Source organism: Aulonocara stuartgranti (genome assembly GCF_965226115.1).
Source record: "Aulonocara stuartgranti genome assembly, chromosome: 2".
NCBI lineage: Eukaryota > Metazoa > Chordata > Actinopteri > Cichliformes > Cichlidae > Aulonocara > Aulonocara stuartgranti.
In genome coordinates this window covers 20,385,251-20,410,048 of record NC_138940.1, presented here as the reverse complement: position 1 = coordinate 20,410,048, position 24,798 = coordinate 20,385,251, and the positions used below count along the sequence as shown (strand labels likewise).

Sequence of the window (24,798 nt, the reverse complement as noted above, 5' to 3'; positions counted from 1 at the left end):
CACACTCATTAATGAAATTGAGGAGTGGGCCAACACGTTACAGTTGTTTCCAGTTAGCTGTGTCTGTAAAGGGTTTTGTTAGGGGTGAACAGTTATCAAACACTCAGGTGAAGAAATGACACTCAGACAGTTCAGCAGGTAACGTGCACGGGTGAGAGCCCAACAAGACTCACACACCCCACACTTGTCTTGCATCTTTATTTATACACTCAGTATAGTGATGTCACATGGCAAAGCAAAGATAAAACAGGAACTTAGCTGCACGCTCTTCACTCGTGGGGAGAGAACATGCGGTTTCTGGAACTTAATCTAACAATAACAGCTTGTTTTCACAACTCATTGTGGTGTTGTGATGTGACTGTTCAGAGAGTTCATGATAGAAAGACCTTTGCATAAGCAGAAATATTAAACACTTATCAGTATATCACTCAGTTGCATTTCATGACAATAAAACTTAAAAATCCTCTAACAGGCAAACTGTATTTTTAGTTCATACTCACATTAAGGTTGGGTGGCACTACGTGTGCAGCGGGTTGCTGGCAGCATCCCTGTGTCAGAGGCTTTTGTTTTGTCTGTCAAAGCCTTCCACTATACCTTCCCTCAGTTTCTCATTTTGTGTGTGTCCTCCTCAAAGTCTGAGAGAGATCCTGATGGTGGCCAGCGCCAACATTAAAACCCCCATGATGAGCGTTCCAGTGCTCAACAACAAGAGAGCTTTGAAGAGGGTGAAAGTGCTTCGTAAGAAGTTGGCCCGGGTGTGCCTAGCTGAGGTAGGAATCACTTCTCTTGCGCGTCTGATTTGCTTACTTATTCACCTTCCCAATTTTCACTCCCTCTAATCTTTATTGCCTGGCACATGTTCCCTGATCCTGCCTGTCATTAACTGTGGCTGCATGTGAGGAATGAGCGGGAGGAACTCACTGCAGGTGTGTGTGTGTGTGTGTGTGTGTGTGTGTGTGTGTGTGTGTGTGTGTGTGTGTGTGAGAACAGGTGCTGCAGAAGGTGGGTGTGGTTGAGACGCTGCGAATTGAAAATCACCACAAGCTGCGGGTGTTCAAAATCACCTTCCATTTCCTGCCTCCAGAGCGCTACTCTGATGATAGGCTGTTGTCACCGCAGCAGATCCTCCACTACATGGAAACCAGGTGTGTGTCTGTTTCACTGTGCCATAAAGGAAGCACTGTCATTGTTCCTCACCTTCCTCACGCTTTGTTTCGTCCTTCCAGGTTCTTCCGTCTCCTCCTCGACGCCATAAAGAAGCGCTCTGCCAAGCTGGCCTCCATCGCTGTGGAGACCAGGAGGGCCACCGCCAGAGACAGGGATGATGACGGCAATGGAGCAGCTGCCTCAGGAGGGGTCTGTTTTTTAATTCAGTGTTCTTTTGAAGCATTTACAGCACATGTGGTGTTCAAACATTTTCTTTCCCACTACAAAAACAAACCTTTGTCACGTTGTCATTCAGCAGTTAGATGATGGAGAGGAAGAGCAGGAGCGAGAGATCGTTGACGACCAGGAGAATGAAGGAGATACTGACGCTTCGGATGCGAAGAGGAAAGGCAAACAGGAAGAGGAGGTATGAAGATAAGAAATGTGGTGTGTGCTTGAAGCCCACTCTCTTTCCTGCCTGTCGCAACTGCCAGTGGGCGATCGTGGGGAGGCTGACAGATACAAAACAGGAAACCAGACACAGTGCATGAGATGTTTAAATATGAGGTGTGGGAGTCCTCCGCTGGGATGAAGTTGGAGTCGTTTTTGAACAGCTTGGTACTGATCCACTCCACGTACTCATTACTTATTATACTTATTGATCATTTTTCCCTGCGCACCAGGTATGGTGAAATTGGCTCGGTTTGTCTCCAGTACACCACAACTCATGCTAGGCCCTTCACCTGGGTCTGCGTTTTCTCCAGGATTCGGGTCAGACTGACTGCTTTTTCTTTTCAAATATTTATCGATCACTATGCTGCGTGGTCTCACAGCATGGCTATTATGTAATTATATTATGTCTTCTTCATCTTCTTCTGTTTTACTGGCAGTTGGCAGCTCTTTTAATTAGAGCAGGCAGTTGTACTGCCCTCTATTGGAAGAGAATATAATTCACGGCGATCGCTTAGAGCAGTGGTTCCCAAACTTTTTTGCTAGGCCCCCCTTTCTTTTACAAGAAAATCTTCGCGAAAATCCAGAATGTGGGATACTGTTTGTCAGGATTTGGAGAGCCCAGCGCGTGCTCCCAACGCAGGGGAAACTAATTCTGCAGATGAGACCTACCTTGTGCAAGTGAAGCCAAAGGAAAGATATGCTTCATCATATTTTCTAGTATTTGGCTTGGAAGGAAGTTGGTTTGACGATGCTTCATCTTCTGCTTTGAGTTTTTGTGGGAGCCCCGTCAAAAACCTGTCCATTATGCTAGCAGTGTCCAAGCATTTTTCTTGTTTGTTTTTTAATTCATACAGGGCCTCCCCTGCAATGGCTCTGCGCCTCCCCTAGGGGGCGCGCCCCACACTTTGGGAACTTCTGGCTTAGAGTACTAATCAGGTGGAAGTAGATCATCTTCCACGGCACAGTGGTTGGGAAACACTGCTTTAAAGACACAACACATTTTGGGGTCAGCTTGGAAGAAAGAAAGATAATTGCACTGTCACACCCAGGCCAATAGTACAAGGAAATTGGAAACTGTCCCAGATCGAAAACAACACACAACAGATGTGAAACTTAGACATGAGGTCAGAAGTCACATGGGAATCTTCATATATCAGTATCATTTCCTAAGTAATTTTCATTTATTTGACCTTGAAGAAAAAGTCAGACGTCCAAAGTAATGTGCTCTTTTGAACATGTGCTTCCCCGTGTGTATGTTGTCAGTACAAACAATAGCAGCAAGAAATATAGTTTTACGGCTGTATAACATTATTGTCACTCTAGCCTTCAGATCTGAAGGCGGGGTCAGAGGTGAAATGTCACATCAATCAATCAATCAATCTTTATTTATAAAGCACTTTTCATACAAAAAAAAAATGTAGCACATAGTGCTTTACATAGTTAAAAGCAGCCCACCCCACCATCCAACTCCCTCCCCACACTCTCATTAACATAAATGATGTGAATACACACATATCCCCCCCCCCCCACACACATACACACACACACACGCGCACACTTAAAGAGTAAAAATTGGGCTGGGCTCGCATGAGCCAAGTGAGGAAACACTATAACAGGGAGCCGTCTGCACCGGGAGGCGGTCACAGACCGCAGCCTCCAGGCTGGGCACACAGCAGGAGGGAGGCCAAGGAGCCCCCCAGCCAGGCTGAGAGGACCCCCAGAGACCCCGCAGCCACAGTCGATCACAGCCCCGGTGCAGAGAGCGCCCTCTGAGGAAACACTGGAGATATGACACAATAGGATATATACAGGGTAAAATGATAAAATAAATAAGAAACAGGATACAATATAAATATAAATAGAGTAAGAAGATTAAAAAATGAATAAGAATAAAATCAATAAATATTAGGTAAAGCCTAAATTAATAATAGAATAACAGGATAGAATAAATAAGCATAAAATAAATAAACGCTAAGTAAAAGCTAAATTAAAAAGGTGGGTCTTGAGCCTGTTCTTAAAAACATGTACGTTCTCTGCGGCCCTGAGCTCCTCCGGCAGGCTGTTCCACAGATGAGGACCATACCACTGAAAAGCTGCCTCTCCGTGAGTATGTGTCCTGACTTTAGGGACAATTAAAAGGCCAGTACCAGAGGACCTCAGGGTCCGCGAGGGTTCGTATGGTAAAAGCAGATCTGAGAGATAAGAAGGCCCAAGACCATTAAGACATTTAAAAACCAATAAAAGAACTTTAAAATCGATCCTGAAACACACGGGGAGCCAATGCAGCGATTCTAAAACCGGTGTAATGTGGGCCCGCCCTCTGGTCTTCGTCAGCACACGAGCTGCCGAGTTTTGCAAAAGTTGTAAAGTTGAAATATTCTTCTTAGGAAGACCAGAGAGCAGGGCATTACAGTAATCAATGCGACTGGTAATAAAAGCATGCATCAGCATCTCTGTGTTGGCCCGAGAGAGAATAGGGCGGACTCTGGCTATATTTTTTAGATGATAAAATCCAATTTTGGTTACATGTTTATAGGGCTGCTCAATTAATCGAATTTTAATCACGATTACGATCTGGGCTTTCAACGATCATTAAAAATGACTGAGCCGATTATTAGCCCCTCCCTCATTTATCCGCGACACCTTAAAGGCCGTCTGTGAAAATATTGTCGGGCATAAACCGGTCCGTGGCGCAAAAAAGGGTGGAGACCGCTGATTAAGAGGACCCGAGGGAAGCTCGGAAAGCTAAGCAGAAGTTATTTGGAGAGTGACTGCCGTTGGTTGAAAAGAGAGTTTAAAAAAAAAAAAAACTTCAGTGGTGTTGCACACTATTTTATATTATTTTTTAAAGTCATTGTTAACCCTTTAAAGCCGGTCAGAGCAGCACGCTCCGTTTTGCGTAACTATTTTTAAATCCCTGTAGAATCTGAACCGTGTAAGCTAGTGCAATAATTTGTTTTGCATATGAAACCGGAGGAGTTGTACTTACATCTGATGCCATCAGCTTGTCCTAGGTCACGGTTTCGTTCCACATATAGCTTTGCAAAAATTGCATAAAAAGCGCTTGCAGGAACAAAAACATAATATTCCGGAAACACGCTTTGCCGTTCCTATCAGCTGTTCGTAACACTTCCCACAGTGAAATGATGCATATGCTGTTTTCTTTGCAAATTTGCATCATAGGATTGTTTTTTGTTTTTCCTGCAGTATATAAAAATTGCTGTATCTCCAAAATAAAACTATGAAGACACTCAAAATAAATTTCCTGTTGTTGTAAACTATTTTTTTGCAACTTTATTGTATTTAAAGTTTTGAGGGATAAACCTCTTAAATTTCTCCAAGTAGAAATATATGTAAACAAAACAAAAGCGATTTTCAATTTTTTTTGTAGTTTATTGCACTTTTTTGCAATTTATGTAATTACTATGGACTTAATGCATACATATTATTAAAATATGGGCTATAACAGTTGTATTGATGTATAGCAACTTGAAATGCTCCCACAAATGGCACTACAACATGTAAAAAAAAAAAATAATATAAGCTCTGGTGGACTTGGTTCTATGGTAGGTCTTAAAGGGTTAAATAAATATCGTCAAATAATCGTGATCTCAATTTCAGTGAAAATAATCGTGATTATCATTTTTGCCATAATCGAGCAGCCCTACATGTTTAACATGTGGGATAAAACCAAGCTCAGAGTGAAAAATAACACCCAGGTTTTTCACTTGTAGCGAAGGACATAGTGAAAATGCCTGTAATTTAGACAAGAGTTTCTCTCTCTGAGCCTCAGGACCGACGATTAAAACTTCAGTTTTGTCCTGGTTAAGCTGTAAAAAGTTTTCTGCCATCCAAGATCGTATATCTAAGATACAGTTAAAAAGGGCATCCATTGGTCTGGTGTCATCAGGAGACACGGAGATGTACAGCTGCGTGTCATCAGCGTAACTGTGAAAGTTCACTCCATGCCTCCTGATGACACTGCCGAGAGGGAGCATATACAAATTAAAAAGTACAGGGCCTAGAACCGACCCTTGAGGCACACCACATGTCATTCTATGGATCTTAGAGGAGCATGTATCCATACTCACCATAAAAGTTCTGTCAGAGAGATAGGAAGTGAACCAGTTATGTACAGCACCAGAGAGGCCCACCATGTGTTTCAGTCTGTTTAAAAGAATAGCGTGGTCTACTGTATCAAAGGCTGCGCTTAGATCCAGTAGCACCAGGACTGAGAGCTTTTGGGAGTCCCAGTTACATCTAAGATCATTTAAAACCTTTAGGAGAGCCGTCTCTGTGCTGTGGTTCACCCTAAATCCAGACTGGAATATCTCCAGGATCTGTCTATCATTGAGAAAATCAGTAATCTGAGTAAAAACAAGTTTTTCTAAGATTTTACTTAAAAATGGTAAGTTGGATACAGGTCTGTAGTTATTAAAATCATTACAATCCAAATTGCTCTTCTTCAGAAGGGGCCTCACCACCGCCGTTTTAAAGGCAGCAGGGAAGACACCCAACTGAAGAGAGCAATTCATCATGTATAAAAGCTCAGCCTCAAAAAATCCATAAAGTGTTTTAAAGAGTGAAGAAGGGATTGGATCTAAAAGACATGTGGTGGGTCTCACTGTGGAGAAAACTTTCTGAAGGTTCTCAGCATTAACCAGGACAAAGCTGTCCAGTGTCTCCTCAGGTACAATCGAGCCCTCAGATGTGTTTACAATCATATCGCGATTAGATAAAATATCAGATCTGATGGCGCTGATCTTTCCCCTGAAGTGGTCTGCAAACTGCTCACAGAGTGAGTCTGTGGGGTTTCTTTGGGAGCTGTTAAAATCAGGGTTAAATAAATGATCTATGGTGGAAAAGAGGACCTTGGGATTATTTTTGTTATTACTGATTATTTTGGCGAAGTATGAATTTCTTGAATTCCTTAATGTATTATTGTACATTTTAAGTTGCTCGCAAAATATTTGATGGTTGATAGTATTTTTATTTTTCCTCCATCTCCTTTCTGCTGCCCTGCAATTTCTTTTGAGTTTTTTGACTTCTTCGTTTCTCCAGGGTGATACGTGTTTTACGTTAATCTTTTTGGTGGTGAGTGGAGCAACGGAGTCAAGGCTTTTCTTCAGTTTGCTGTTGAAATGATTAAAAATCAGATCGCAGGGTGCAGGTAAAATCACAGGGGGGCATTCGTCTAAAACCCTGGTAAAATTTGCAGCCACTTCAGAGGTTAGATAGCGCCTCCTCACAGTTCGCACCGAGGTCTCCCGCTGAATAAAACCGGTGATGTTAAAAAACACACAGTAGTGGTCAGAGACAGCCAAGTCAACAACAGAGGACACACTGGTGGACAGCCCATGGGTGATGACCAGGTCCAGAGTGTGTCCTCTGTTGTGAGTCGGCTGCGTGACGTGCTGGGTAAAATCCAAACAGTGAAGAATGTTTAAGAATTCTTTTGCTGCAGGGTCAGAAGGATTATCTATGTGCAGGTTAAAATCACCGGTTAAAATTATCATATTATAGTTTGAATGTATGTTTGTTAAAAATTCTGAGAATTCCTTGATAAAAGCAGCGCTGTCTGTCACATGCCATTTTTAATCTTCACTCAGTACTTTTTATGTTTTATATGTTTATAATATGCGCCACACTTGTAAGACTCATACACTCTTACAAAGGATGTGTTTAAAGAATGACACACAAAATGTGTTGGACACATTGAACGTGAATTTGGACACAGCGTGGGTTTTGTTTTAAAACAGCGTGTCAAAATTCACACAATGTGTTGTATCTGAGCCAATGCAGCACATGTGTTAAACACATTTTTAACATATGTGCTTTAACACAACGAACCCTCAGTGTCAGGTTCCTCTGGTTTGTCAGATGATCAACATCATATGCAAAGGCAAAGGAGTGCAGACAGTGAAGTACGGTGGAAAGTTTCTGTCTGTGAGGGCGTGCACCTTGAGGTTTCTGTGGTCCGTGATTAACTTTCATTCTCAGATATGTTCCTTTGTTTGATGTTTGATATCAGTTTATTTCACAAAGAAACGTGCTTCCTGTTACCAAAAGGCCAGAAAGATTAGCAGGCTCATTTTTTTGCAGGTGGACTATGAAAGCGAGGAGGAAGACAATGGCGATGACCCAGAGGATAAAGAGGACCAGGGCGTGGAAGAGGCGGAGGAGGAGACAAACGCTGTGGAGGAGCCTCAGGCTAACGGGAGGAGAACAGAGAAGAGGAAGAAGGGAGAAAAACGAGTGGAAGGAGCAGAGTCGCAGAGTGAGATGAGAGTGAACTCTGTGCTGGAGTCAAACGCAGCCATAGAGAGATACAGCTATGACCACAAGCATGAACTCTGGTGTGAGGTGAGTGTGTGCATGTCAGAGTAGTAGATTCTGAAAAATGAACACTGACTTTCTCTTAGAGATGGCTCTCACTTTGTTGCTTCCACACCCACACACACGCACACACACACACACACACACACACACACAGGCAAAGATGTTTGGCCCTCAGGAGCAACTGTTTCCTCTACTTCTGGTCATGCTAGTTTCACTCAGTTTGCGTAGAAGAGCAGGAAGGAAATCATAAATTGTACAATTAAGCACATTTCTCACCAAGTTTCCTTCCTAAGTGTAATTACTGTAAGATAACACGTCATTAGCATTCATTATCAGGTGCCATCTTTGAAAAGAGGAAGGCTACAAAGGCTCTTACTGTGGCTGCTGTGAATGCATGAACTGGTAGATTTGTGGGTTGCAGCGTTCATGTCTAAACTGCAGGAGTAACTGATGAGTTTTGCCACAATAAAAACTAAAAACATGTGGACATGTGCAGAGGAGGACAGTGAATGTACTGGATAAAGGACGTTGAAGACCACAGTGAAGAGTGGTGGATGGTAGTCCAGAGGGTTGGTGTGAAACAATGTTCCCTCTAATATTGCATGTGTCTGAGCAAACACACAAACTCCCTGAGCGACCCACTGTGGACCACTGTGAGCAACAGCAGACATGAGCACTGTGGTCACGCCAGCATCGAATCCATCCAAGTTACATGGTTTATTAAAATAATCAAATTACAGCGTTTACATTTATGTTAGACTACTTCTAATTAACTGCTTTAGCCCACTTACAATGACAATTTAAAAAATCTTGTTCATGACCTGTGTAGTATGTTAACACTTGGAAGTAAAAATAACTTGAACTCCAATTTTGAAAACTCAACTTTCTTCTTTTTTTTAAAAAATAAAGTTCTGACTTGTATTATGAGTCTGTGGTCTGGGAGAGAGTCTGTAACTCTGTCTGCAAAATACAGTAAATAATGACCAATGCTGGGCAATTAATTATATAGTTACTTCTTCAAAAAAGTAACTGAGTTTTGCAAACAAAGTTTTTTGCAGCTGTTTCCCTAAAAATGCAGCGAAGGCGTTTTTTTTAAATAAACATTTCAAACTATTTACAGAACAATCAGCTGTTCTGCATCAAATCTGATGCCACACAAATTATTTGTGCCACTCCAAAAAATAATTTGTGTCCACTATGAGATAAAGGAGAACAACAGCCTGATACCTGATTACAGCAGCAGATGTATCACTGCTGTAACACCTGTAACATTCAGCAGTCGCCTCATTGTTCTGACACACACAACAAAACTGTTTTGAAGGAAGGAAGGTTCAGGGCTGAAGCAATCAGCATCATGGGCTCATCCGGTTAGAATAAGAAAAAGCAGCCATCTAATTCAGAATTATTCTCAGGGTTCTCCTTTTATTCTCAAATAATTAAGGCAAAGAAGGAAGGAAACAAAGACACACATGGACTGCCACAGCTGAAAGAAAACAGGAAAACAGATTTACTCATTCCCTTAAACAATACATAAAAATAAAACCCAAATAGAACCTCACCTCAGCTGCCGCCCCGTGTGGAAGTGAAGAAAGAGTGAGCCAAAAGTGAATGCCTTACTCTGGTTTTACGTGGCCGGTCAACACAATTTAGAAACTGGTATGAAGTCCACACTTTTCCCGTCAATTGTTCTGTCTGTCCTGCTCACATCTCCAACCGTTGTCCACGTTGTCATTAACGTGGCTTCACTCCACATCAGCCACGCCACTTTGCCAGCTAAAACACCGGTGTCGGCACATAAGGACGCTGTCATAGCCTGTCAACGACGTTGATTAGCTGCGTATATACGAATGTGAATCGCATCATTGGCTGGACTATGGGATAAGGTGGCATCGTTCAGTCACTCACTGACTAACACTGCAAAACAGAATTGTTAACGTATTTATTTTAATTTCAATTCAGGTTAGGTTTTTTTTGTGCGCAACACAGATTTTCTGTGCACAGACACCGTGCCAGCAGTGTGCAATTGCGCAATTGGTGTGAAAGACGATCTCCCTCCAGAAGACAACCTGTGCATCGATCCTTGTGGGGTTTTTAGCCTGGGTTTTGTATAATTGAGGACTTTTGGAAATTACGACGTATTGCGATTGCACTGACACGCATGACGCTAAGGTATGCAGCTACAGGAAGTAGATTAACTCTCATCTGTCTCCTTTATAGGTTGACCTGGCATTACCTGTGAGCAAGGTGCACTTTGATCTGACCTCGGTTCTGACATCGCTGGCCCAGAATGCCGTCATCATGGAGACCAAGGGCCTGACGCGCTGCCTGCTCAGCGAAACGACAACAAAGACCGGAGAAAAGGAAACCGTTCTGAACACTGAGGGAATCAACATGCATGAAATCTTCAAGTACAGTGATGTAGGTGGTGAAATTGAAACAATGCCGTGCTTATAAGGGTGGCTTTTTGTTTTTTTGCACATCTGCAAGCCTTTCTAAATTAAGTGAAGGTAAACAGCTGGTCAGAGTTACAAGTTGCTGGGTTACAAATAAGATTCCTCCAGCTACATTTTGATTGGTCCGATCAGAAATACAGAGAGTAACTGTGGCGATATCGCCTCTGTAGTTTGGAAAGGCTTCTGCAGTTTCTTATTGTATTTGTGTTGCTCTGTCTTACCAGACTGCATGTTTTCAGTTGTCCCAACACTGCAGCTCTATTTATTTTCCTCCAGATCTTGGACATCAACAGACTGTACTCCAATGAGGTGCACGCCATGGCGAAGACATATGGAATTGAGGTGGCTCTGAAGGTCATAGAGAAAGAGATCAAAAATGTCTTTGCTGTCTATGGTAAACATGCTCTTATTTAGACTCGTACTCAAAAAACCCCAAACCAGGAAAGCTCTCAGAATCACTCAGATTTCCTCCGTCTCTCTCCAGGTATTGAAGTTGACCCCAGACATCTATCACTGGTAGCAGACTACATGTGCTATGAAGGTGTATATAAGCCACTGAACCGACACGCAATCCGGTCCAACTCCTCTCCTCTGCAGCAGATGACCTTCGAGACCAGCTACAAATTCCTCAAGCAGGCCACCATGCTAGGTAAGGATGACAACATTGATAAAGCATAGAAAGCTGAAGAGAAATCACAGTTTACGAGGGTCGCTACTGGTCTACCAGCGTTAGGCTCTTTGTTTTTTCTATGTACTAAATCGGATTTGATCATTAGTCAGAAGTAAATGTATAGAAATACATTTTCAGCATTGTTGTTAAGTAAAGTATTCTTCTTCTTCCTCTCCCCCCCCCCCCCCCTCCCCCTTCAGGATCACATGATCAGCTAGTGTCACCCTCAGCCCGCCTGGTGGTGGGGAAAGTAGTCAGAGGTGGAACAGGACTCTTTGAACTGAAGCAGCCTCTGCAGTAGAGACAGAGATGCTGACAGTGGTTAGATATGATGTGATAAGATCACAGCTGATCCGGTCTGCAGGCTCCTTACATCCTCTACAGAATGCATCAGTAAATATGTTTATTTCCTTTTAGCAAAAGCCTTCCAGGCTGCAACGTTTCATTAAAAGAACATAAAAACTGATGGAATAAGTCACTTTGTTTTCATTTCTTAATAAAAGGAATATTGAATTTTGTATTTTTGTTATGTATGTATTTTGTGACAGTATTGGGACTGACTGTTTGAATTGTAAACAACATCAATTTATGTTTTTGGGAACACAACAATAGTCATTCAGCATTATAGACAGGCCTTGAGCAGGTCCAGAGTGTCTTTATTAAGTTCGTTTGGTAAAGGAAAAAAAGATGAATCTGATTACTTACTCTAGCTCAAGCTCAAGACTCTGAACAGAGGTCAGTCTTTTCAGTGAATTGAGGTCTAGATTTACAAACATATGTGTGTCATTCTAAAGCTCTCACTGTGTTCAAGGGCCGTACTCTATCAGGATGCTACTGTCAGTCTGTAAAATATCTGTTACTGCAGAGATAATGATTAAGAAGTGCAACAGGTCATCCAAGATGACTAAAGTTGGCATAATCACCAAGTGCTGAGGCACACAGTGAGCAAAAACCGCCGTCACTGCTGACTCCAAACTTTCTAGAGCGTCATGATATGGGTGTCCATGAGTAAGCAGCTCCTGCATGTGTAATGTGTAGGTGGCTGAGTAATTAGTGTGTACTTTAAAGCATAAGCTCACCCAGAAAAACTATAGTTAGTGTGTTGAAAATATTCCGAGGTCACAGTCCACCAGTCCAGTGTGACTTGGGTGCATTGATCCAGTCCTGCACCCAGACAAAATGTATCTACTGTTTCTCTCCTGATTTATTTACACTTTTACATCTCTGGCTTATTTATCCTAAACCTTATTGTGTAACCTGTAAAGTTGGTTCTGTGTATTTATCTCGATTTATAAATCTGCATTACTACTGTTCTAAGAGTAAATCTAACGGATTTTACTGTGCATTTCAGTTTACAACATGTTTTGTGGACAAATTTTGCAAACAGCTACCGTTGCTTGTAGCGCTAACGGGACACTGAAATGTTGGGAGGCTTTTATTACGAAAGAACGGAAATGATGGGAACTTTTACGCAATTTGATTGGTTGGTTGGTCTCCTGCGGTAGGACCGACCAGTGAAGGTGGTGTGATAAAGCTGCAGAATCTCGAGATGTGATAATGTACCCTCGTGCGAAGGATGCGCCGTGACCGCTCGTGGATATCTATGGAAGGGTGAGTCATAACGCCCCCCAAGCTAGGGCCGTGGCAGCGAGATCGTGGGGGTTCGAACTGGCGGCGCTCTGTACCAGAGTGCTCTGCCACACATCATACGCCAAACGGCCGGCCGAGAGAAAGCTAAAAAAAAAAAAGGTCATAACGAAATGAGGCGAAACAGTAGAAGCTGGTTTGAAAGGCGTCAGCAGTTGGGGGTAAAATACAGTTTGGTTCGATATGGACACAATGGTCAGCCTGTAAGCTGACTTGAGCCTTCGTTGCTGGTCAGTGTTTTGCTACATTTTGAAGCTGCCGATATTAACAGTCGGCCGCTGATGCTGTATCTTTCTTTTTTTTTTGTCCTATTACAAAAGCTTCGCTGTATTAAAAATATTTGCGTTACTTGTAAATAAGCAGTTGATTATCCATGTGATATTTTCACGCAGTTTAGCGGAATTTAATTATACAGCGTTTGTAAAAACGTTATGGCGCATTTATCCACAATCCTCGGCTCTGCGCAGGACGTTAGCAAAGAAGGAGAAAGCCGAAGCTACGAAAAGCAAAAATGTTTAGCTTTGTTTTATTTTTACTTTTTCAAGGGCTGGTAGGCCGGTTGTTAAGAGACTCGGAGCAATAAAATCATTTACCTTCACAGGCCACATTTACTGTGTCAGACACCCGCCGCCCCGGCCTTTTCTCCGAGCATTTATAAAAGGCTTCTTAATCTGTCCCTGGAGTTCTTACCACTTAACGGCAGCAGGGATGCAGTAAACACTCATACTGATTTAATACGAGGGAGCAATGGGACCGCATTAAGAAAAAAATATTACGAATAATTTTGAGAATAAAGTCGAAATTTCGATGTTAGAGTCTAAATAGTATTTTGAGGGGGGGAAAAGTTAGCTTCTGGCACATAAGCACGAAGTGATAAGTATAAGAGAGCTGCGCCTATCAGAAGACAACCGCAGGTTACACCCTTGTGTAAATGAAGAGGATGTATCTTGTATCACAAGACTTGGTAAGAGAGTTGATCATGTGCCACTCAGTTACACAAAGCGTTTTGTAGATGTTTGGCAGGAAAAGACAACTGTGATCTGCACATTTGTATTTTTGTTTCTCAGCATAGTATTCCGAGTTTGATGTCCACTTTTCTGGACATTTCGTGCAGTCAGAGATAGATGCACAAAAGAAAAAAGTAGGCTGAGGTTTGGGTGGAATACATTTTCATTCAGGAAGTTGTTGAATAATAATTCAGGGACAGCGATGGGTCTGTGTGATGTGTTGTATTAGACTATACAGGGAGTGCAGAATTATTAGGCAAGTTGTATTTTTGAGGAATAATTTTATTATTGAACAACAACCATGTTCTCAATGAACCCAAAAAACTCATTAATATCAAAGCTGAATGTTTTTGGAAGTAGTTTTTAGTTTTAGCTATTTTAAGGGGATATCTGTGTGTGCAGGTGACTATTACTGTGCATAATTATTAGGCAACTTAACAAAAAACAAATATATACCCATTTCAATTATTTATTTTTACCAGTGAAACCAATATAACATCTCCACATTCACAAATATACATTTCTGACATTCAAAAACAAAACAAAAACAAATCAGCGACCAATATAGCCACCTTTCTTTGCAAGGACACTCAAAAGCCTGCCATCCATGGATTCTGTCAGTGTTTTGATCTGTTCACCATCAACATTGCGTGCAGCAGCAACCACAGCCTCCCAGACACTGTTCAGAGAGGTGTACTGTTTTCCCTCCTTGTAAATCTCACATTTGATGATGGACCACAGGTTCTCAATGGGGTTCAGATCAGGTGAACAAGGAGGCCATGTCATTAGTTTTTCTTCTTTTATACCCTTTCTTGCCAGCCACGCTGTGGAGTACTTGGACGCGTGTGATGGAGCATTGTCCTGCATGAAAATCATGTTTTTCTTGAAGGATGCAGACTTCTTCCTGTACCACTGCTTGAAGAAGGTGTCTTCCAGAAACTGGCAGTAGGACTGGGAGTTGAGCTTGACTCCATCCTCAACCCGAAAAGGCCCCACAAGCTCATCTTTGATGATACCAGCCCAAACCAGTACTCCACCTCCACCTTGCTGGCGTCTGAGTCGGACTGGAGCTCTCTGCCCTTTACCAATCCAGCCACGGGCCCATCCATCTGGCCCATCAAGACTCACTCTCATTTCATCAGTCCATAAAACCTTAGAAAAATCTGTCTTGAGATATTTCTTGGCCCAGTCTTGACGTTTCAGCTTGTGTGTCTTGTTCAGTGGTGGTCGTCTTTCAGCCTTTCTTACCTTGGCCATGTCTCTGAGTATTGCACACCTTGTGCTCTTGGGCACTCCAGTGATGTTGCAGCTCTGAAATATGGCCAAACTGGTGGCAAGTGGCATCTTGGCAGCTGCACGCTTGACTTTTCTCAGTTCATGGGCAGTTATTTTGCGCCTTGGTTTTTCCGCACGCTTCTTGCGACCCTGTTGACTATTTTGAATGAAACGCTTGATTGTTCGATGATCACGCTTCATAAGCTTTGCAATTTTGAGACTGCTGCATCCCTCTGCAAGATATCTCACTATTTTTGACTTTTATGAGCCTGTCAAGTCCTTCTTTTGACCCATTTTGCCAAAGGAAAGGACATTGCCTAATAATTATGCACACCTGATATAGGGTGTTGATGTCATTAGACCACACCCCTTCTCATTACAGAGATGCACATCACCTAATATGCTTAATTGGTAGTAGGCTTTCGAGCCTATACAGCTTGGAGTAAGACAACATGCATGAAGAGGATGATGTGGACAAAATACTCATTTGCCTAATAATTCTGCATTTCCTGTATTTTTATGGAGACTAGCTGACAGTGTAATTACTGTAAGATAATTTGTTCCTTAAAAGCAAGCAAAAACAAAAGCAGTTAAAAACACTATATTAGTGTAACCTGTCACATTGTGCTCTAACTCCAACTCTTTAGTGCACTGTGCTCCACAGAACGTAGGCTTACCACACAGCTGTAACGTATTAACAGTTATTAACTTAAACTGTCACTTAAACTTAAACTGTCCTTTCTGTGCACTTTGTTTTTTAAACATGCATTAAATTAAAGTCGATTAGGTCAATTAAGCATTATAAGGCGGAAGGTGGGGGGTGGTTCCGTTTCTTTTTTGCTGGGAGTTGGCAACCCTATAAGTTAGGTTATTTAATATTTCTGCTAAGTTCTCTTTAAAATACCAGAATAGGAAGGCTGGTGCAGCTTTAAGTTTATTAGACTGATCACTTTTGCTGAACTATTAAATATTTTGGGTGCAGTGTATTTTTTGCATACAGGTGTAACAGAGTAGCTTTAGTTTAGTTTAGTTTTTTTAAACTTGAGTATGAACTTATACAAAATGCAGAAAGATATTTTTAAAAAAAAACGTTTTATTGATTATAAAATACGCTATATCGGATTTATATCGGTATCAGCAGATATTGAAATTTATGATATCGGTATACAGCTTGGAGTAAGACAACATGCATGAAGAGGATGATGTGGACAAAATACTCATTTGCCTAATAATTCTGCACTCCCTGTATTATTGAATCCACACAGCCCCGTGATGCCTACTTGTAGATACCGAGGATGCAGTGAAACCGCTCAAACTGATGACTTTATTTTTATAGTTGCTTCTGAGGTCTTGTCTTAAGGGCTCATAGGTGTTGTTCATAGGAAGTATTCATTTATTAATACGTATCGCTGTTTCTGTGCCTGTGATGAGGTCCACTATGGGCAGCTGTGGTGGAGAAATGGCAAAATTGAGTCCTTTGGTTAGCTTCTTCTTTTCAGTTTCAGGGAGGTTCCTATTTAATAAGTTCTTCACCCACTTTTCCCGGCAGTCTTCGGTTGTGGTGTCTTCTTGTTCTTATGTGTATGGTCTCGGCATTGACTCAGAATTATAAGGTTTTGTTTTACAATGAGTGGAATCTCCAAAGTTGCCTTTCTTTTCATTTAATGTACCACCATACCATACCACCTTTATTTATAAAGCACTTTAACATAAAACCAGAGTTCACAAAGTGCTGTACATGCTAAAAGCATAATGTGTTAGAAACCTCTTCTTAAATAGGGAAGGCTAGGAGTGTTTTGAGTTAATGCAGTCTGGTTGATCTCACTCTATGGTAGAGATGGCACTATACCACTTTTTATGTCTGATACCGATATCATAAATTTCAATATCTGCTGATACCGATATAGCATATTTTATAATCAATAAAACGTTTTTTTTTTTATATCTTTCTGCATTTTGTATAAGTTCATACTCAAGTTTAAAAAAACTAAACTAAACTAAAGCTACTCTGTTACACCTGCATGCAAAAAATACACTGCACCCAAAATATTTAATAGTTCAGCAAAAGTGATCAGTCTAATAAACTTAAAGCTGCACCATCCTTCCTATTCTGGTATTTTAAAGAGAACTTAGCAGAAATATTAAATAACCTAACTTATAGGGTTGCCAACTCCCAGCAAAAAAGAAAGGGAACCACCCCCCACCTTCCGCCTTATAATGCTTAATTGACCTAATCGACTTTAATTTAATGCATGTTTAAAAAACAAAGTGCACAGAAAGGACAGTTTAAGTTTAAGTGACAGTTTAAGTTAATAACTGTTAATACGTTACAGCTGTGTGGTAAGCCTACGTTCTGTGGAGCACAGTGCACTAAAGAGTTGGAGTTAGAGCACAATGTGACAGGTTACACTAATATAGTGTTTTTAACTGCTTTTGTTTTTGCTTGCTTTTAAGGAACAAATTATCTTTCTGTTAGGGGTTCCGAAAGAGACTCAGGCGCAGGCCAGGGTTTTCCTTTAAGCGAAGGACAGTGCGTTTATTTACAGTGAACACATACACCAAGTGGCTATATACAACGTGCAGGGGAAACGGGTCCGGGTCGCCAGGGTCCGTGGGAAACAGGGTTGGGAGAAGGGTGTTCCACACTTTCTGTACAAAAAGTTCCCCCTTCAATCACTCCTCTCCGCATCGGGTTCCAAAAACGACCTACACAAAAAACGTCGGGTTAGCAGGATAATAATAAGAAATTCTCAAGGTGAAGGTTAGCCGAAACACAAGTCTAACTGACACTGATAGCTCAACGATCCAGCGAAGACTAGTGCAGACTCGCCATCTAAGTAGTGCAGTAATCAGCTGGGATCAGCGGCCGGTGTGGTGATGAGCAGGTGTGTGGGCCAGCAGCGGGAGCCCGCAGTGAGCATCGCCGTGGCGAGAGAGAGAGAGAGAGTGAGAGAGAGAGGGCGAGAGAGCAAACAAACCACAAACATATTGCCCAATAGAGGATTGACCAGCAGGGCACAGGGACCATGACACTTACAGTAATTACACTGTCAGCTAGTCTCCATAAAAATGATGTGATCTTTATGAGTCTTTGCTGATAAGATGTTACATAAAATTTCATGGTTGAGTGTGTGTGTGTGCGTGTGTTCTTGTAGATTTATTTTTTGGTCCAAATACGTGCTGCTGACACAGAGTGTGACTGTCAGAGGTAGGGCTGCTCGATTATGGCAAAAATGATAATCACGATTATTTTCACTGAAATTGAGATCTCGATTATTTGACGATATTTATTTAACCCTTTAAGACCTACCATAGAACCAAGTCCGCCAGAGCTTATATTATTTTTTTACATGTTGTAGTAGTAGTGCCATTTGTGGGAGCATTTCAAGTTGCTATACAACTGTTATGGCCCATATTTTAATAATATGTATGCATTAAGTCCATAGTAACTACATTAATTGCAAAAAAGTGCAATAAACTACAAAAAAATTGAAAATTGCTTTTGTTTTGTTTACATATATTTCTACTTGGAGAAATTTAAGAGGTTTATCCCTTAAAACTTTAAATACAAAAAAGTTGCAAAAAAATAGTTTACAACAACAGGAAATTTATTTTGAGTGTCTTCATAGTTTTATTTTGGAGATACACCAATTTTTATATATACTGCAGAAAAAACGAAAAAACAATCCTATGATGCAAATTTGCAAAGAAAACAGCATGTGCATCAAAATAAACTATTTCCAGCTGTGCAATTTGAGTTCTAAGCATCACAGAAACTATTCAGAAAAGTCAAACATGACCAGTATAGGTTTTTAAGGCCTACAAGTAAAAAACTACATTTCCGCAAAAATGACGTCACTTCCGGGTTCGGCCAGGAAATGGCGGACATGCGATAGTTCGCGCTGATGTCTGTTTCACTGTGGGAAGTGTTACGAACAGCTGATCGGATCGGCAAAGTGTGTTTCTGGAATATTATGTTTTTGTTCCTGCAAGCACTTTTTATGCAATTTTTGCAAAGCTATATGTGGAAGAAAACCGTGACCGAGGACAAGCTGATGGCATAAGATGTAAGTACAACTCCTCCGGTTTCATATGCAAAACAAATTATTGCGCTAGCTTACACGGTTCAGGTTCTACAGGGATTTAAAAATCGTTACACAAAACGGAGCGTGCTGCTCTGATCGGATTTAAAGGGTTAACAATGACTTTAAAAAATAATATAAAATAGTGTGCAACACCACTGAAGTTTTTTTTAACCTCTCTTTTCAACCAACAGCAGTCACTCTCCTCTCCAAATAACTTCTGCTTAGCTTTCCGAGCTTCCCTCGGGTCCTCTTAATCAGCGGTCTCCAACCTTTTTTGCGCCACGGACCGGTTTATGCCCGACAATATTTTTACGGACCGGCCTTTAAGGTGTCGCGGATAAATGAGGGAGGGGCTAATAATCGGCTCAGTCATTTTTAATGATCGTTGAAAGCCCAGATCGTAATCGTGATTAAAATTCGATTAATTGAGCAGCCCTAGTCAGAGGGCATTCAGCAACATTAGCACTCATAGTTGAAGGGTGTTTCTCCTCTTTCCTTTCTTAAATTTTAATTATATGACCCCCAATAAATGCAGACACCAAAATATCTGCAAATAGCCAATACTGGGCTCTAGTGACTAAACTTTCAAAATAAAAGCTGTGTTTGTCCACTAATTAATTCATCTCATATGGTGACCTTCATACTGGAATGAGCTGAGGAAGATGCTCAGTAAAGTCTGTGTGCAGGAAACCTGAGTATTTTTAAGTGACCAAAACCTCGAGTCATGCATAGAACATCCACTGTTTTCAATGTTTGGTAATGGCCATGCCTGTGTGTGCAGGTCAGGACTCCTGACAGTCAGAGGGCTTCAGTCTACAGCAGAGACCAGAAGACGTCCCAGAACAGAGAGACCAGCATGAGGCTTCAGATACGCTGGGCAGCACACAGGTGATATTCAGAACACAGAAGACTTGCAATGATTTTGGTGGTTATATATGGAGGACCAGGAAAGTCCTCCATATATAAATACTAGGGGTGCAACGATATTCGTATCGATATTGAACCGTTCGATACAGTGCTTTCGGTTTGGTACGCATATGTATCGAACAATACAACATTTGTAATTTATTTTATCAACTTTCCTTCTGACGATGCTGTCTGTGTTGAGCGCTCAGTGAATCTGCGTTCGACTACTCCGCCTAGGCTGCACTGTCGAGCGCAGATCCACTGAGTACTCAACACAGACAGCATCGTCAGAAGGAAGAGCGCAGGGCAAGCTAGCGAGACAGAAGTTAAGCTCTCCTTGCAACATGGACCTCCCCCACCCTCATTCAGATCTGGCGTTTGGAATTATTTTGGTTTTCATGTGACGTATGACCCTGAAGGTAAGCGAGTCATGGACTAAAGTAAAACAGTATGTTGGATGTGCCATGCAATGCTCAATTACATTGGTGTGAACTAGTGTGTTAGCGCAGTTAGCTCGTTAACGTGTTGGCCGTCCAGCCCCACGCACGGAGCGATCGGCGGTAGCTCGTTAACGGAGATTTGCCGTGTTGTGGCGTTAAGGTCATTTCAACGAGATTAACCTGAAAGCACTAGTGGGAACACAACGAATATGACTGCACATTTACGCCGACATCATCCTAGTGCAAAGACAAAAACAACAAGCATGCTACTAACTTTAGCCGAGTCATTTAGACAGCTGTTAGCAAATGATTCTCCTTATGGGGACCTGATATGTTTAATATGCTGCTGAGAATATAGCCCAGAAGAAGCGGATAGTATAGCTTTTATTTTGGAAAGAGCCATTTCTCTGTAATAAACTCTCCTTTCCAAAGATGAGTGATTCCTCAATCAGATACAGGGCTCGCAATATCGCTAGCCCGACGTCCTGGGGCTAGCGATTTTTCCAGTCGGGCTACCAAAATCTATCTCTGCCCTGCCCGTCGGGCTATCGTAGGAAGGAAAAATATATGTCAATGCTTTTGCATTCTTTCAGAAATGTAGCTGGGTAATTATGTCATTGGCATCGGCGAGCCACTGTCAATATGTGACATATTGAAGTCGCGTTTGAATTTGCGCTTGTTTTTTGCTTTCACTTTGCAATCGCACGAACTGTGTATAGAGAGCGACAGCACTGATTGGTGAGTAATGATAATTTGCGCATCAATTCCTCTGACATCGTCTTTTCAATCGTTAGCTTACTATGCAAACATGACAAGTGAAATCTCCCGCAGCTTAAACATGTGAGAGGTTGATCGCGCAGAGAATCGCTGAGCTTATGTGAGTGCGTGTGTAAAAGCAGCAGGATATATATTTTAGTTCTGCTGAGCCAAATAAGACAGGTCAGGGTGAAGAAGTGACAGCCAAAGAAAAGCTTACCACAAAACGGAGAAGTTATGACAAATCAGACTATAAGGCAAAAAGAAAGTGCAGCTTACTTACTGTACTTTTGAGTTAAAATATATATTTATAATTTTAATAAATGACAAATTAAAAAGGCATGAACATTTTTTTTGTATCGAAAAAATATCGAACCGTGACACCAAAGTATCGAACCGAACCGAACCGTGAATTTTGTGTACCGTTGCACCCCTAATAAATACAATATTTTGTAATTTAATAATGAGTTGTGAAATAAAATATGCAAAAAGACATCGAAATGAAATTGAAAAGGATTGGTGGAAAAGAAAAAAAAGAAGGTATTGTTTATTTATTTGACTTTTTAAATTGTATTTTTAAAAATCAGTTTTTTAATGCAGAATTCAAAAATATGTTTTTAATTCAGTTTTGTTTTTTGTAAATCCCTTTACATTTTAAGAAATGACAAATTTAAGTTAAAAAATGTCAATTTTAATACGCAATTAACTATTCAACTATTCAACATCCCGACATGCTTTGCCCATAGTTAGACATGAATCTGACAGAATAGCAGCACTTTCCTCATTCATGTTAAATGATTTGGTTTTCAGTGGCTGTGGCTTTTGTGGACATTAACAAAAGAAAGCAATAAAATGAAAGTTCAAACAGATCATTTGACGCCATGGAGACGAACTATGTCTGTGTCATACTTAAGAAGACGCTCCCACTCATTCTGATATTAATCACATGTCATTCCAAACTGCTTACACGTATGTAGGCAGAGTCCCAGTTGAAACTTGCAGAAAACAGGCACAGCTTGTTCTAATTTTTTCTCAGTCTGCATGCAACGTTCTAACCTATCTGAAGCTGTAAGTTCTTTATTACTAGACACATTATTACTACATTACTTCATTCATTACTATTCTTTCTTCATTACTTTGCCATCTTTGCATGTAAATCACATGAAGAGTGTAGTCAGAAGCCTGATCGCCTCAAGTGGTTCCTGGTTTACCTCTGCTGTTTGAAAGGACACAGTGCTTTCTAGTAAAAGAGAATCCTTCACAGGATGGAAGGAGAACACCTTGGTTTTTGTAAGTGGAGGCAGGTTGTGGAAGTCTTGCATTTTCTTCAACAATTAGCTGATGGTGGCACATACTATTCCACTTCAGTGCCACTTCTAGTATAAAAGGTAATTATTTAAATGACCCATGGTTGTGATAGTTGTGACATGCACAGCACCTGGTGGGTGAGCAGTGGTAGTCAGGTCCTCTCGTGTTTGCCAGTTCTTCCTTTCCACAGCCGTCTTGTGAAGCTCGATTTATAGCCCTGCTGCATATTTCTTATACTTGTGTGCTCATGTCCTGAAGTTTCTGCCATCAAAAGTGAAACTGAGCTAACTGACTGATGGACCTGTTATTCTAGTTCACCAGGCATCAACGGTAGGGATGGGTATCATTTAGGTTTTATCCGATACCAGTACCAAACCGGTACTTTTGAAATGGTGCCGGTGCTTAAACGGTGCTCGAACCGGTGCTTAAAGAATGGAGAACACAAAATTGGTCCAAAAACCTCTCATGTTCAGCTGGGTTTTTTTTGTAAAAAGACAACAATATTAGCCTTTTCTGCAGCTATAGGGGATTTATGGTATCACTCTTGGCTGGAAGCAGTGCTTGATCAATGGGGAAAAAACACAAACTTTGTCCAAAAACCTCTCATGTTTAGCTGTTTTCCACTTTTTCTTTGGTCATTTTAGCCTTTTTGGCCAGGGTGAAGGGAGTATCTGCCATCAAACAAGAAGACGGTGTTTGCTAGTTCACCTTACGTGCATTAATTTAATAACGTGGTTAGCCTACTCAATGTAAACTACACACGAACAACATTAAGCTACTCATGCAGAGAAGAACGGCTGCTGCTGCCATCATCATCCGTCATCATTTCTGCTACACTGGCAGGGCTAGGGGCCAGGACTCTCCTCTTCGGGGTCTTTGGGGATGTTGCTCCGGGTCCGATAACAGGCAACCCACCCGCAGTAGATGTACTCCGTGTGAGGTCTCGGAGCAAGCTATCAAATACGGCGCATTTCTCGGCTTTTAACAAAATGCTATAAGCCACCTGGTGTTTCATCAGATTCGAGGTGTTACCTCCTTTGTACAGTATCAGCTTACAGCACTTGTTGCAGGCTGCTGAGTTTGCATCTTTTGCTGTGAAGTACAGCCAGACTTTGACCACTTTGCCTTGGGCATTTTTAATCTGTAGCTCTGCTCTAAAAGAACGTACGTACCTGGGCCCGCCTACTATGCTCGCAAAGGTAAAATGATTGGCTAGAATCCAAAGTGTGTGACATCTCAGGAAAAAAAGCACAGAAATAAAGCACCGAAATGTGCGCTGCTTTTCAGTCTGGTTTCGGTCTGCCATAATGGCACCGGATACCGGTACTCATCCCTATTAAACAGACACCAGGCAGATCTGCCCTCAACATTTAAATACCAATGGACTTTAACAGTCCTGCTCCTTTATAGAGAAACTCACTATTTCTGCCATTACTGGATAGAAAATGATGAATGTGATTTACAGAATAACTGTTCCTTAATATTTTATTTTAACATCAGCCTTCACTGATAGATGCTGGCTCTGTTACAGCTGTGGCAGAGATGTTAACCTAACCTAGAGTCAGAATTCAGTGTCAGTTACTGTTACTGACATATTTCTGAGTCTGTATTGAATGTAAAGGCAAACATATTGTAAGATGGATAAGCTGGATTTTAAATATTTCAGTGTAGCTTTGGGATGATGACTTGTCATCAGTAATGGTTACAGATCGTGTTGCGATAAAATAAGCCACCGTGAATGGAAAACATATCCAGTTAGTATACGGCGAGAAATGAGCTGGAGTTGAACTTGAACCGGGTCTGATCCAGTTTATGAACCTTTTAAATTTCATATCCATCCTGACTTGCAAGTGTACTCTGACCTGGGGGTGGTGTGCCAAGCCTTTTGAACCTTCAGGTGGATCCAGTTCTAGGTCGAACCACTGACCCACATAGCAAGCAGGTCTGTCGCTACATCTGGTGTCAAGCCGGCACTGCTGGTTGACTTCTGGCATGGTAAGTGGTACGTCAGCCACATATGGGCCAGGCTTGGCATAGATGGCACGGTCTATGCCAGTGGTTCCCAAACTTTTTTTGCCGGGCCCGCCTTTGTTTTACAAGAAAAATGTTCGCGCCCGTGCGCATGCGCGCACGCACAAACACATCCTCCAACCACACACACCCATATTTTGCTCCATTGCTGTTTATTTCACACCTCAAGCATTTAGTGAACAATTAAACAAGTAATCTGCAATAAATTACAGCTAGTAAGGAAATAAACTAACTCTTTTACGCTACATCCACACCTATATGGGTATTTTTTTGAAAACGCAG

General features: G+C 41.5%; 2 protein-coding genes across 5 annotated transcripts in view; both read left to right on the top strand.

Annotated features, from left to right (window-relative positions):
- polr1a (RNA polymerase I subunit A) overlaps positions 1-11,579 on the top strand; it is a 29,327-nt gene extending 17,748 nt beyond the window's left edge. The window contains exons 29-37 of one of the 2 annotated variants that reach the window (XM_082503247.1): positions 635-770; positions 991-1,145; positions 1,227-1,356; positions 1,466-1,573; positions 7,702-7,962; positions 10,156-10,356; positions 10,668-10,785; positions 10,876-11,040; positions 11,262-11,579. In XM_082503247.1, coding sequence (XP_082359373.1) covers positions 635-770; positions 991-1,145; positions 1,227-1,356; positions 1,466-1,573; positions 7,702-7,962; positions 10,156-10,356; positions 10,668-10,785; positions 10,876-11,040; positions 11,262-11,362 — 1,375 coding nt within the window. In that variant the 3' untranslated portion in view covers positions 11,363-11,579. Of the gene's footprint in view, positions 1-634; positions 771-990; positions 1,146-1,226; positions 1,357-1,462; positions 1,574-7,701; positions 7,963-10,155; positions 10,357-10,667; positions 10,786-10,875; positions 11,041-11,261 lie in introns of both variants that reach the window. The other variant, XM_082503246.1, reaches the window with a different exon arrangement.
- Positions 11,580-12,542: 963 nt separating this feature from the next.
- st3gal5 (ST3 beta-galactoside alpha-2,3-sialyltransferase 5) overlaps positions 12,543-24,798 on the top strand; it is a 30,196-nt gene continuing 17,940 nt past the window's right edge. For all 3 annotated transcript variants that reach the window (XM_082503436.1, XM_082503435.1, XM_082503434.1), the window contains exons 1-2: positions 12,543-12,672; positions 19,857-19,963. In XM_082503436.1, coding sequence (XP_082359562.1) covers positions 19,932-19,963 — 32 coding nt within the window. In that variant the 5' untranslated portion in view covers positions 12,543-12,672; positions 19,857-19,931. The remainder of the gene's footprint in view (positions 12,673-19,856; positions 19,964-24,798) is intronic.